Source organism: Tympanuchus pallidicinctus, unplaced genomic scaffold, assembly GCF_026119805.1.
Source record: "Tympanuchus pallidicinctus isolate F22 unplaced genomic scaffold, pur_lepc_1.0 scaffold9, whole genome shotgun sequence".
In the NCBI taxonomy this organism is placed as follows: Eukaryota; Metazoa; Chordata; class Aves; order Galliformes; family Phasianidae; genus Tympanuchus; species Tympanuchus pallidicinctus.
Window position 1 is genome coordinate 14,884,580 of NW_026294813.1, and position 15,325 is coordinate 14,899,904.

Here is a 15,325-nt window from a genome sequence, read left to right on the forward strand (position 1 = left end):
CAATGCCTCAAGAGCATTATCCTCACCTGACCCATGCCCTACTACCTTGTATGGGACAAGTGATGGAGGGGAAAAGCTTCTGAGCAGTAACTACAAAGAGATCTTTCAGGAGCTCCTCCTTCTACAGAATTACAAAGATCAAATATTGACAAAAAGCCATTTTGTGGGCCAAGAACCAAATCCTTGGTTCTGCCCCTCCATGTGCCTACATCCGGGAGGACTCAGCACAGTTAGCCAGCCCCAGGCTCTCCAGATGCAAAGCTTGACACAAGAGCCTGGGGGAGAGAGATGAGTCTCATCTGCTCTTTTTCAGGGGCTTGATCACACCTCCTGAAGGTGTGACTCCACCGAAATGCTGTCCCTAAGAATAGTGCTCATAGCACCGTGGTTACACACGTCCAGATCTGGCAGATGAGTTGTTGCTTCGGGGGTGTTTTCAGAAGCCTGCCTCTGACGTCAGGCCATGGGCAGACGCTCAGCAGATGGCTCCTGCCTTTGTTCGCAGAACATTTTACCTCCACACCACGAAAGCCAGTGGAAATAGGAGATGCTGCTGCTTTTGTGGTTGTAAGGGGGCTAAAGGCGGACTGCCAGCAAAGGCAGGCTATGGTACTATCCACCTGAATTTATACCCCTAGCTCAGTCATATATTATTTTCTAGCAACTGTATAAACTTGCCCAAAACAAATCTTGCAGAAAACTTGGCTGTCTTACAGTGAGGTGTAGCACAGGGTACAGTGCAGGGAAGCAGATGAGAAGCAGGAGTGGCCTTCCCACATGCTCTGATAAAGCCTTGTGAGGAGATGGCAGTGGTGACATTCACTGGCATTCTGTTCACCTGCAGGAGTGCATTTTGGAAGCATATACATACCATATGCAAAAAAGTGACCCTTGCACTGTTAACGTGCTCAAGGACATATTTGATAAACTTGTGAAACAGGGCATGTGGTGCCACTGAGGCTCTGCTTTCATAGAGAAGCCACATGAGCTCTGTTTTAGCCTACCAAGTTCACTGCCTCTTTCCCAGTGGGCAGCAGCCCCAGCTCAACAGGAGACTGAGAAAGGGCTTTAGTAAGTCAATGGGCATCACAGGTGCTCGTAAGGACCTCGGAGAAGTAAAAGGACTACCCACAGAAATGAAAGGCTGGCCAAAATACCAGAAACAGAAAGACTTATATTCAACCCACATTCTATTTTTGTTTCTTTTCTTTGTAACAACTTCAAGAATTTATTACCTATACAGCTCCTTGCCCCCCTCTGCCTCATGCAGCTAATAATAAACTGACTTCCAGGATCGAGTCACACATTCAGTATTCCAGGAAAATCTCTAGGAACATACACTCAAGCGAGCTCTGTTTCCTTTCCTTCTGCATGCAGACATCCCATGCATGACAGAGCTGTTGCTCAGAGTACCATCGCTGTGGTGACCGCCCTTAACACAGCAGTGCAGAGGTGTGCAGAGGTGACACAGCTTGTCAATGAGCCTCAGATCCACGGTATGTTCTTGCTATCCCTCTCCAGTTCATCTGCTGCTTCTGGCTGGGTTCTCTGAATGGATCTTGGACCTGGATCTTCACCTCACCTTGACTGAGACTGTCTCCATGCAGCAGGATTGCACTTTTGTCAGTGAAAACACATTAAACTGCATCTGAGGACCTCCAGTTCCCAGCTGGTCCCTTCCCATGGGGCTGTACCCTGGCTGGAGCTGCTCCCTGGCAGTGCAGATCAGTGGATTTGTAGATGGATCGAGCTTGCACCTTATTAATGGCAAAAAGAGCAGTGCAGGATGCTGCTGTTGTTCCTCCTTCAGGAACTGCTCAGACCACTTTGCACATCACCAGAGTGCACTCCCTTCAGCCTCAGGCATGACAAACAGGGGCAAACATTGGCAGGTTTGGGATGTGATCAAAGGGTAGCACACCAGGTCACACAGTGACAACATCCCTGAGGATAACTCTCTGGGCATCCTCAGATGTTAGCACGAAAGTACAGGAGATGGATCAGAATCTGATCCTAATGCCCCAGTTCCTTGCTCTCCCAAATTCCAAAGGGATAAGAACCTGGCTGCTCCTCCTGCCCTGGGCAATGTGTACTGGCCATAGGAGGTTATATTCCTCCTCCTTGTTTCACTGGAGAATTCATTAGGCGACCAGGGAAAACAAAAAGAGCCCAAGCAGCCCTTCGCTGCTGGCCCTGCGGAAAGGATGCTGGTTTGACCCTAGATCCTGATCCAAGATGAAATCTGTCATTGACTCATGGGTCCTGCATTTCCTCTCCTATTGTCTGAAAGCCAATTTCAAAGTTGTTTTCACAGCCCTTCATGACGTCCTAGTGCAGCTGTGCTGAATTCCAATGTGAAAGCGAAGAAATAAAAGGGAATGGGAATCTAAGCAAACATTGAATACCCACAGAAGAGATTTTCCTCTCCAGTGTCCATGGACAGAAAGGTTCAGGGATGTCCCACAGTGGTAGGTCCCCATCGCAGCGGTGCTGGGGATACGGCAGCCCGATTGCATCACAGAATCACAACAAAACCCCTTAAACCTTAAACTTCTGGCATATTGCTTTTCACTTCATTTCAGCCTTCAACACAGGCAAACCTCTTGCAGAAGTCAGAAAGGATCTGCCTGTAAGAGGTGTGAATAAATACAGGACTAGGAGTTGACTTTTTGTATTTAAAGACCTATACTGGATCAGTTTCTGTGCTGCAATAAATGTCTTTGCATGTCACCCCTTCCTGCTTCGTTTCTGACTCATTCCTAATTTTGTGAGCTGGTGGGTAGTATGTACCTTCACACTCAGCCCTTCCAGTTAACTGCACAACACTTTGTACTGAAGGTTGGTTTATTTTCCTAAGCTACCGTGTTCCTGCTGTGCAGCGTAAAGCCAAGGGTGTCTGGGGCTGCACCACTCTGAGAGCACTAGTTTCAGCTTCACACTGACCCAAATAAAACCTGACCTACCCAGAGCTATCACTAGAAGATGTTGCCCTTAATCACAGCAAATCAGGTTGGACACTCGGAAAAACTTCTCCAAAAGAGCAATGATGCATTGGTACAGGCTGCCCAGGGAGGTGGTGGTGTCACTGCACCTGGAGGTGTCCAAGAGCATGGAGGTATGGAACCATGGAGGAGGGACATGGTGGACATGGGGACCACCCCCATTTCCAGCTGACTATAGGACACTTTCACAGCCCTTGGCCTATGGGGACAGACCTTCAGCTCCTCCTCTGAAGCTATCCCTCTGCCTCCTGATCTGAACCGTGTACGTTTGGTGGCCCTGATAGGCAGGGGGGTTGGAACTACATGATCCTTGAGGTCCCTTCCAACCCGGGTGATTCTGTGATTCTGTGATTCTGTGCCTCCATGGTAAGGTGATTTCTACCAGTGCAATGCTTATCCCCTTCTCTACCCCTTCAGTTCAGCTTCCTGCCCATCCCCTGTGCCTTGTTGGTGCTCAGGTAAGGTCTCCGCAGATGGAGTGATGTCTCTGAGACACGCTGCTTTTTGTCTCTTAGAAAGTTTTCTGCTGAGCCCCAGAAGAAAATCTGTCCTCTGGATTCTCCTGCAAATCGAAGTGTGATGGATCTGGACATGCCCTTGCACGAATTGGCAAGCATCATTTTCTGTGGTGAAGCATTATATCCTGCAAAGCTGGTTTGAGAGTTTTCAAGAATTGCTTCATATTCATCAATTGCCAGAGCTGATGTCACCCTCCACACACACAAAGGATTTTTCAGGTTTTTTTTTCCCTCCCCATTTCTTCCTTCACAGACATCCTGTAGACTTTGTACCGCAAAGGGAAGATAACTACAAATGGCTCAGGGCCAGAACACTCACCCAACTCTACATGCCCACTTCCCTGTTCTCACCATCAGCTCTGTCCCTTTCATCCATGCCTACACAAAAGAACTCTCTTTTTAGTGAAAGGCTGAAACCTGCACACCAGCTGTGACACACAGCCTGGTTGCAGTAATAAAGCAAAACACTATGCCTCTGTTTGCATTTCCCTTTCTTCTCACTGGCCTTTCTCAGCAACTGCCTCACCCTGGAGAAACATTTACTGCCTCACCTAGCTTTCTTATAGGAACCTGTTCTATAGGTTTTACGGATAACATGGCTTTAAGTTACCAAGAAAATAAACTTTATCCCTGTGGCTTTCATTGTACAGAATGCTTTCTAGGTCTCATTACACTGCTGCGTTTCCTTCTTGTTTCTGCCCAGGGTCTCCATTCATAGAATGTAGTTTCATATGCACTGAGGTCCAGAGTCTGGACCGTCTTGGTTCTGCTGGACCACATCCTAGTGCATCCCCACAGCACTCACAGAAATACGAATATGAGGAAGGGACCCAGACTTAACCTTTCAAATGGAGTCAAACACTGGTAAAGTATCATGCATATGCCAGTGCATTGGGAGACTTCTTCCCTTTTTAGCATTTTCAGAAGTACCCAGCAATTTACAGGATGGGACCAACTTAAGAGCAAGATTAGTCACTTTCATAAAACATGGAAATGTAGCTTTATAAATGGACCTTTCATCAGGATTTGCTGGAAATAAGCAGCCAAGGACATGGTGTTCAGCCCTATACAGCAATGAGTGCTCGCATTGCTGCTTGAAGTATTTTAGTACCTCACTACCCACTCACCTACTCAAGATTTGTCTTTTTCTGGACAGTTTTCTAGAATGCTAAGTCTCAGTCTACACTGGGCTCTAGAAATCATTAGCCATAGGTGACTAAATTGAGGGGTACGATTACTGAAACTCATCACCAAGATTGAACCCTCTGGTCGCCTGCACTTTCACACCCAATCAATAGACTTTTATGGAAACCCTCCAGAGCTCTCACAGCCCTCTCCTTGATTTTGGTTATTTGCAGATACTTGGCTACATAAGAAATAAGCTGGGAGGCAGTGACATGTAGTTATCTTTGTGAGCAGCTTTTCAAAAAATAGACTCAGTGCCAGGAGAGTTGTTTGTTCTCTCTGTTCTGACATCATTGTACACCTCCCTCCTACCTCCCTGTCCCACTGCCGCTCATAGTCCACGTTGCAATCAACCAGTGAAAGATCTTAAACACACTCATAGCGGCAATGCTCACCACAGAACTCAAATTGTAGGCTCTATGCATCTCAAACCACCAGGCTCAATATAGCATTTGTGCTGCAAAGACTTTTATATATATTATCTACACACTATTTCACGTTCAGTACTCATGCAGCAGAGCTGTACTTAGCAAGGCTCTAACCTGTGTAGCTCATGGATGAAAGATGACCACTGATTACCAGTTCATCTTGCCAACAGATCAGCTACATTAAGATCTTTAGTCAAAGCTAATGGCAAGACTAAGTTTCTATCTTACAACAAATCACAATATATTGAAATGTTGAGATTTTCCAGTTATGAAAGGACCAAGAAAACACTGACAACGTGCCTAAACAAAACATGATTCAGATGAGCTCCTCAGTAAAATGAAGGATGAATTTCATTGCCGCAATTCAGATATGCAAAAGACAGAAATTCACAAAAATCACTGCAATATCAGTTGGCAGCTCTACATAACTTTGAATAAATACATCTTTAGGATTGCCCAGCCAGGAGATGACCCTGCAGCCAAGCAATATGGCTCCACAAGCTGATCTAGTCCTTCTCTGCACACAGGGAACACAAACAGTCCCCGTCTTTGGGAATCGAGCGGCCCAGGGGATGCCTGGCAGAGCTGAGTGATGGGCAGCACGTCTCACAGTGCTTCTCAGAGTCACAGACTTCATGGCACAATGCGAGGCCAGCAAGGCTGTGAAGAAGATGGAAATAAAAGCTGGCAGGAAGCCATGAAGGCCAGATTCAAAACCTTCCTGCCAGAGAGGATTTCACTGCCAGAGCTGAGGAACTGACACATTTCCTTTCATGTTTTACTTTAAATGGAGCCACGTTTCCAACAGAAATTTCCCCCAATGGTTCCCTTAGTGAAAGACCTTGGAGGGCTGATCCTACAAACCTGTGGCTCTCAAAAAAATTTCTGGAAATATATAAGGTCACTTATGTGCTTTTCTAGCATTAGGTCTCCTTTGACCACCCTTTGCAGGGCTGAGCTGCATGGGTGACTCAGTAGTGAACCATTTCTCTGACGTGTTCTCTGGCACATCTGTCCTCCTGTTTCACCACAGAACACAGAAACAAGCCTTGCCCAAGTCTTTCTGGAAAGCCCACTGAATTAATTCCCTAGATTTATTTGCTGCAGAGTTATAGATACAGCTCACCCATGCCGTGCCCTTGTAACAGTAAACTGAAGATGAGTCCTTGTGGTGTGTGGGCATAAAACACATGCAAATAGCATCTGTAGCTACAACTGCAACAAACATTTTCTGGGTACTTACAGCATATTCAAACTGTAGATTAAAATTTCGGTTGTTTGCTTGAAGGTGTCTCTCTTCCTCTGCAAAGAAGAAGAATCACATCAGACGTGCTTGAGGGTAGGCAGAATCAATACAAGCATGAATGAAGCATCAGGAAGAGCAGGTAGAGCTGCTAGCATGTGATGTCACCTGGAATCTGTGCTGTATTCTAAATGTCCCATGTTAAGGAATTGGAGAGACTTCCAGTACTGACAGAGCAATCTGTGTGCACAGGTTGCTCACCTTCTCCTGGCAGGAATTGACATTTAGCTGGTGGTGTTCACTACCCCTGCTCTGCTCCATCTCTTGCCCTTGATATTTGTGAAGCTGTTTCTGTGGGCCTACTGTTAGTGCCATTCTTCTACTAAAATGTGTATCACCCCACAATTGGACATCACCACTGCACCTATCCTGAAATCAAAAACCACTGGAAGGGATTTCAAGAGGTCACCAAATCTACTCTTTATCTGAAGAGATGGTTGTGCCTCTCACTCTCAATAAAAGTTGTAGAAAGCTTCAGGACAGCTGTTTTTCCAACTGCCTATTCCAGGACTGCATTGTCCTTTGCACAGGGAAAGTTTTTCCCATTATCTAATGTAAGACTTATTATTTCAGTTTAAATAAATTGTATCTTTTCCTGGGATGATCAAAGGTGTCCTTCTGCTCCCCGTCATTTCCTTGTGCTACTGGCCAAGGACACAGAGCCCGGATGAGTTCATGATGCACTGAAGGCTGCTCAGCCTTACTGCAGTTTATCCTCAGAAAGAAAACCCAATTCTTATCTTTATTCAGTTCTTACAGTTTGATCTGCCCAGAGTGGCACCATTCTTGCTGCTTTCCACCTAGTTAACCTCATTCTGGAACCACAGAACCCAAAATGAGCCTTAGTTTGCAGCCACAGCCTTACCACAGCAGAGCGGATCAGAAGGGAACCCTACCTGCCTTTCTAACAATTAGTATTTTAAATTGAAAACCACCTTGAAGCTATTCAAAATATCCTTTTGCACCACCAGCACTTGGTAGACAGTGTGACAGAATATGACCCATTGGGGCTGATCCCTTCTGGCACAGCTGATGCCTCATCCGGCAACACAGACCCTTGATTCACCCTTACTGAAATGCATCCAAACTTCCTCAGACTAGTCTTCCAGTTAGTCAATTCTTCTCCTATCTTTCAGTGTGTTCTAACTCCTGCCAGGAGCAGATTTACTAACCGTGCTCTTCAGACTGCTAGCCAAGCAGGAAAATAAAATATGGAACACCAGATCCAGGATACATCCATGACGACTCTTCAGTTTGATTATAAGTCATTGATAACTATTCTTAGTGTATTATTTTCTCAAAAATGTTGGCAATTGGCCTACACTGATTTTATCTCAAGCATGTATCTCCAGCTTACTTGTATAAATGCTACAGATGACAGCCAAGACACATTACAGCTATCTAAGGCTTCTTTGTTAGCCCTCTGGCTACCACTAACACAGAATTAATTTGTGCTGGATGTAGTATTTCTGGACTGCTGGCTGTTAATCATCTCTTCCACCACACACTTCCAGTCACTTTGAAGTGGTTTGTTTGACTGTTTCAACCTTCACCCAAGAAGCGAAGCATACATATCTATAATTGCTCAGTTTTGCTTCTTCTCCTGTTTCAAGGCAGGGCCTTTTTGCACAGTTCTGAACCATATCTGCCTGTGCTCCAGGCAGCATCCTTCAGGCTATCCTCTGTCTTACTAAACTGCCCCATTCCTTCCTTATTCCAGCCCCAAAAATCTCGCTTTCTGCTCTGTTGGCAGCAACTAATGTGTGAGGTGCTTAACTAAGGAAAAAACATGTATCAGATTCCTTAGCATGATTTCCTCAACTTTTTCCACCAGGCAGCAGACATAAAATGTCTTTGATCTTCCTCCTACTAGTAGGGTTACCGAACCCCAGAGAACCCAGCTTTTGCAGAACAACTTTTATTACCTTTTACATCCTCACTAGATCTTTTTCACTTTGAGCTTTGCAGTTTGTGCTGGATAAAACAACTCTCTGTACACCTTCTAGAAGCATCTTTCCTCCGTCTGAGGTAAAGGGGATTCCACCACTTTCTTCATTCAGCCTTCTGAGGCTCTCTGAATCATCATAGCTTATACTCCTGACCTTAATATCAATTATTTAAGGAAATCACAGCTCTGCTTAATTCCTTTTCCAAATTTCCTTCCCCTGAGTTAATAATTCTTCATATTCACCAAGGTTTCGTTCTTGAATTCCATTTAGAACACTTTGCTGTTGCAACTTTCTTTCCAAGCAACACGCTGCCATTTTGTCACCATTCCCATCTACACTACTACACTACTACCTCTGAAGTCTGTTCTTTTTGGTGCACTATGCCTGTGTTCTTTACCCCTGCATATCATTACTCAGAGATCTGCAATTTGTTTATCCTTCTCTTCTCTGCACTGGATCTCAGAGAACATGAACATACAAGGAAAACATCTCACCCCCTGCCACCTCTGTTATCCTTCCAGAATGAGCTTTATTCTCTTCTATTAATATTACAGCCTCATGAGTTCCAACACGTGTCTATTATACCTATTAATGATGTATTAAGACATCTAGCTCTTCCTGTTTATTCAGTCTTGCATTAGCAAGTTTCTAAGCTATTCAGGGCGCTGAACTGCTATCCTTCCTCCTTTCCCTCCAGAAACCCTATAAATAACACTGTTTCCCTAATTTTTTAAGCCCTTTTACAGATCACCCGTTTTCATCTCTGCATGTGGGCTGTTTTCATCAAGCCCTCTCATTACTAATTTAAGCCCTCTTTACTATGTTACAGGTAAATATATTTTTCCTTTTCCCTCAGGAAAGCTCCCACCTGCCCTGGCTGGGTGGTACAAACTAGTACAGAGGCTTCATTCAAGACTCTGAAAGAGCTTAATCCCTCACTACTTTCCTCAGACACGTATTTCTCTTCTTTCACAACAGGAAAAAAATGTGCAGAGAGACTGAAACTCGTCCAGTGCTCAAGAGGAAAAAAGAAGCAGAGCTCAGCAGGTCCACGCTGACATGGCTCTACCTATTGCGTTAGGTGTCCTTTCAGGAATTTTCTTGAGAGTTAATAGCTGTCACCAAATTAGATGACAGAGAAAGCATAATCCCGTGATGGACAGACGCACAAAGACATCTAGAGCTGCTAATCTGGGCTGGAGCCCCGCAGGTATTTGTTCCTCTCCCAGGACACAAGCGACTGCACACAGCGTGCTGCAGCACATCCATCTCGATACCGGCACTCCTCACTTTCAGAAGATCCAAGCTCTTAGCAGGCATCAGCCCTCCAGAAGCAGTGTCCTTTAAGGCCAAAATACAAGGCTTTTTCTAATGGAAAGATTTTAATTTTCCTTGCTGGATATCATCCAGTACTTTTGCTAAATCAAGAACAACCACAAATGGCAGAGGGCGCCTCATCCAACATCAGCGAGCCAAACCTTCCCTCCTCCAATCGGTCCAAAGGAGGACCACCACTGATCACTGACCAGAGGCACGTGGCAGCACCGTCTCAGTGATTTTATTTTTGAGATTTTATATTTGAAAAAAAAAAAATTAATAATAATAACAATAAAAATCAGAACCCACTGTATTAGACCAGACAACTCCTACTCATTTCTGTAACTGTTTGGGTAGAAATGAAGACTCTTGGATGACTGCCGTAAACAAAAAGTAGCGAAAGTCTACATTACCCCAGCCGTGCCTGAAACCTCAGCTCAGACTATTCTGAATGTAGATCCAAGTACGTATGTCTTATCATGCACTGGTAATTCTGGAAGAATTGAGGAAACAGGGAAGGGAAATCTGAAAAGCGATCGCATGACAAGTTTTTCAGCTCTTGAAACTTTAATCTCTAAGCAACTTGTATTAAACTTTCTGCTTCTGCAAACTGCAGTTACAAATCACTGGAAAGAACAAGTGGGATTTGTGTTCCAAGTTATCATCTCACTGCCACTGAAAACTATTTTAAATTATTCATCAGTGGAAACTCAGCATACATAAATATGGCTTAGTGCCCAGGTCTTGGTCTAACCACTGAGACCAAGTCACTGGGAAAGTGGCTGTTTTCTCAGGCAGACAGATTTAGGAGCTAAACCAGAGAGTAACATCTGGATTTAATAACATGAAACCCATGCCAAAAATGAGCTATGAATGTAACTGGACAGCTTACCAGCCTTCTCCTTTAGGGCTGTTGCATGGAAAAGTCCTGCAAAAGGTTAGATTTGAGGTCTAGTCAGAGAGCTTGGAAATTTGCTGCTGGTTTATGCTTAAGGAGCATGTGCCAAGAGCTTTAAACAGGCCTATGGAAAGGGTTTGTAGAAGTTAGGTTGTGTGGATCCAAGGAGCGGGGGGAGGTGAAGATCAGCCTGGTTGTGCCAAGTCATATACAAACTAGGGCCTGACATCTCATGCTTGAAACAAACACTGCCCACTTAGGGGAGTGCCGGGGTAGCCAAGCCTGACAACAGAACTGAGGCAAACTCTATAAAATAATAAAGCTCTTCTCCACCCTTTAAAGGAGTGACCTCAACAGCACAAACGTCACACTGGATGAGCTGCAAAAAGCGGCAGCTGGGAGCTGGGCTCATCTCCCCAGCTTCCCATGCAGAAGCGCTCTTAGCAAAGCCATTCACCTTACCAAGTTGTGAAAGCTGTAGCCTCATATACCTTGTTCCTCAGGGCACATATCTGATATTTCTGGGACAGTCCTTCCGGAGGCAGCCATTAGGCCTCACCCCAAGAGGCTGCAGGCAGTCTAAAAAGACCTCCACCAGTTGTAGCACACCTTTGTTCTCAAGACTTGCGATGGAGAATGATAAAATCACCGAGGTTATAAACAACCTCTAAGATCACCCCCATGATCCAACCCCAACCATTCCCACCATGCTCACTAACCATGGTTAACATAACCATAACCCTCAGCTCCACACCTCCATGGTTCCTGAAGACCTCCAGGGATAGTGACCCCACCACTTCCCTGGGCAGCCTGTGCCAATGTCTCATCACCTTTTCTGAGAAGACATTTTCCCTAAAATCCAAACTGAACCTCCCCAGTGCAACTTGAGGCTTCCTTCCATCATATCTCGTCTTCCTTAAGCTATTGTGGGCTTTACTTCTGGACACCTCACCTTTGTGGTGTGATCCAGCTTTCAGTGTCACCTCACAGCCTGCACACAGAAGGTGGCCCATTTATTCACAGAGAACCCCTGCCATTATTTCTGGTCTTTTCTGGACTGCTACTCTACACGCACAATTAAATGAAATCTGCCATAGTATGTCGATACCTGTGTGCCCCCACCACAACAAAGAAAATTAGTGTCCGCTGAGGGACAACGTCATGGGAGAGGGCACACCATTACATGGTGTATTAAGCAAATAAAATTGCTGTTCTAAGGGAGGTTAGTAGGGAAGCTACTTGCCAAATTCTCCCTTCATTTTAAAGCAGTAATTACTTTTTTTTTGAAAAAGAAGGGATGTACACAACAAGATTCTTGAGTACCATTCCAGAGTACTTATAGCTGGGTTAAAAAGTACAGGCAGTACTTTTCTATAGCATACATCACAGGATTTTCAAACTACAGCATGGCAGTACCTTGCTGGGACCTGAGTGAGCTCTACACAAAACCAAAGTCAGAGTTCTTGACCCAACAAGCCCAGTATTTTAATACAAATCAGAGAGTAGATGGATTAAGGGAAGCAGTGCATGATGAGTCTGAGGCTTACACTCTACACCTACACCATCATACAGCTGGTCTGAGATGCAGACAAAAGCTGAAACTTATGGCAGTTAAGTTGCCCCAGGGCAGGTTCAGGTTCAGGATATTAGGTAAAACCTCTTCCCAGAAATAGTGGTCAGGCACTGATACAGGCTGCCCAGGGAGCTGGTGGAGTTGCTGTTCTTGGAGGTGTTCAAGAATGGAATAGATCTGGCACTGAGTGACAGGGTTAGTGGGCATGGTGGAGCTAGGCTGGTGGTTGGACTAGATGATCTCTGAGGTCTTTTCCAGTATTAATGAATCTAGTCTGAGTATCAACATAACACCATAAGGTTGCCAGCGCTGGCATGCCAACTCCATGCCACAGAACCAAAGAGCATCCTTAGCTTAAAAGGTGCTCTGTCATGGTGCAACCACGTGCGTGAGCTGGAGGAGAGATAAGAGCCAGGAAGGACGGAAATGGGAGAGGTAAGGATTACAGCCCAGACCTGCCTGGGGCGGGCACAAGCCCAACTGCAAGGTAAACAAAGGTATTCTCACTACTGATTTGAAGGAAGAGCTCTCAAGGGCTGTGTTATAAAACTGCACGGTTTGAAAATGCAGATACCCCTTCCTCTGCAGAGCTTCTCTGGCTGGATACTGACAATCACACGCCTTTTCATCTCTGAAATGGATAGCTTGTACTGAGTGTGAGGAATTTAATTTAGAAATCTAGAGGCAAGGCCATTCAGATACAACATCATAAACAGAATTAGCCTATTCCCTCTTGCCCTTTCCTCCATTATTAAAGGACTTCCCTATCATATCATTTTTTTCTCAGAATAATGAGAGTACTCGTTCCTCCTGAGAAAATTAAATGCAAGAAATACACATTTGTGTTAATGGATCATGTTTCATGGACGCAGTGGAGCACAGCAACTGGAATTTGCCAGCACAGGTGAAATATTTCATGTGTTTCTGCACAAGTTATTAAGGAAAGATGATTTTTTTTTTCTTAATTGGATCTTCACTAGCAGAAGACCCACTTAAGAGAGACCTCAATTTTCATACAGCAGATGCAAGGTCTGAAATTAAAAATTTCAAGGATGAACTGGAATTATTTTCGCCTGAAGTCCAGTAAATGTTTAACACAATGCTAAAGTTCAATACTGGCTCCTGCCCTTTTCTAGAAATAGCATTTGATATTATCACCATGAGGAAAGAAGAACAAGGAAGGGCTCCAAAAGGACTCCTTTGTTTGCCCACCATGTTTACACTTGTATCAAACAGGACTTCTGGAAGAACACAGGCCTGGAAGAGGTGCTGGATAACCTTAAAAAAGAAAGCATTCCCTACGAGGTCTTTCTGGGAGGGGATGAAATGTGCCTCCCCTATTTCTTCCCCCAGCTCCTGCCTTAGTGCCAGCTCTGATTCTTCCTTCTCTTCCTCCCTTCCTCCTCCTGCGATGTCTCACCCATCTGCCTTGGCTCTGGGCAAGGGCTGGGACTCCCCAGCTCTCAGAATGCAACAGATTATTTCTCAAGTAGCATTTGCATTTCTCATGTGTTGTCAGCCTGTTTCAAATTGAAAAATAACGATATTCAAATATTTCAGCAGCAAAAATTCTGCGTCATCTTCATTTTGGAAAAAAAAAAATAATTGGAAATTCTATTTCATTTGGCTTAGATTTTCTATGGTATCCTGTTTTGAGTAATATTTGTTCAAAATCATTTGGCCACTATCAGCACACCAAATAAAGCAGCCGAAATAGATATTTCACTTCATTTTGAAAAACCAGTTTGACAGTGACTGGCTGGCACATATCAGACCCTTTACTAGAAAACATTATCTCAGACATGTACCACAGCTTGACACAATTGCACATGCTGTCAATAACAGCAATACACAGTGATAGGAAGTGATATAATATCATAAAAATAAATACAGATCTGAAACAAACTTTGAGAAATTTTTCAATTCACAGTTATTTTCCTAATGCTAAATTGTGTCCAAATAAATGCTTGGTGTCTGTTGTGGCTTTTCCTGCTGGATATTAATGGGAGTCCCAAAGGTCAGCCAAGCTTTAGGCCCGTTGAATGAGTCTTGGGCTGTACTCTTCCTCAGGAGCTGCTCGTCTCAGCTGAGCTCAGATCTCAGCTGCTCAAAAACCATCTGCCCCTCAGCACCAAGAAGGAAAGCCCGGTGCAGCTATCCAAAAGCTTTGTCTCAATTTAAGCCCTTCCTCTTCCTCTCACTGTGCCCCTAGGCTGGGCTGACGGACAGGAAGCCACAGCAATGATTGCATTTTGTCTTAAAATTCTTCAAAATGTGCAAACTGTGTACTCTTTGGTATGCACGTTGCGTTCAGGGTACTTGCGGACATGAGTTTTCCCTGTTCTCTATTTCTGTATGTTTAATAGATGGCACCTGACCATCTCCATCCTCAAGGTACAAAGCACCAGTGCTGAGTTCTACTGCCATCGGAACAACCCAGCAAGCAGAGATTTTCCCCATTTCTCAGCCATTGCCAAGGCTTGATCCTTATTTCTTCACAGACATTGTGAACCATAAGTTTTCCCTCTACTCTCACCTTAGGAAATGCTCATTGCAAGTCAAGTCCCACTGAAAAAGACCTCACAGATACTGTTTCCATGAAAACACCACTGCTGCTTACCAGAGATGAAGTCCACTTTGACTTGAAAAACCTCACTAATGTTGACATCTTAGGAATTGGTTTCCTCCAAGAACTTTTTTGTGCCTGATATGATAGGGACTGTACAACCATCAACCCACACCTCTGGCCACTCTAAATCATCTATCTCAGTGCAATATCTCCACAGCTCTTGATCGAGGATGGTGAATCCACCAGCTGCTGGTGCCCTGGGTGGACAGAGGCTCAAAGACCAGCCTGTGCTGCCTTCCAAAGCCAGGAATGAGGAAGGCCTGGGGCTGGCAGTGTCCCCTGGCATCCACCACCTCCTCCTGTGGGACTATGAGAGCAGCAAACCGCACAGCACAATGCTCCTCTGCACCTCCCCAGGAGATCTAGGTGGAAAGAACATCACCATCCAGACCTCCCCAAGCCATCACAGCCTGCTAACTTCGCAGCCTGTTCTGTTTCCGATCTCCTCCTGCTCATTGGCACACAGCACTTCCCCAGGGCAGTACGAAATGCAGGAAGAGCAAACAGACGGCGTCTTCCTCCA

General features: G+C 44.9%; 1 protein-coding gene across 3 annotated transcripts in view; it reads right to left on the bottom strand.

Annotated features, from left to right (window-relative positions):
• The window catches only part of LOC128074375 (phospholipid-transporting ATPase FetA-like), a 74,298-nt gene that overhangs the window by 42,945 nt on the left and 16,028 nt on the right, over positions 1 to 15,325 (bottom strand). For all 3 annotated transcript variants that reach the window (XM_052670173.1, XM_052670172.1, XM_052670171.1), the window contains one exon: positions 6,377 to 6,435. In XM_052670173.1, coding sequence (XP_052526133.1) covers positions 6,377 to 6,435 — 59 coding nt within the window. The remainder of the gene's footprint in view (positions 1 to 6,376; positions 6,436 to 15,325) is intronic.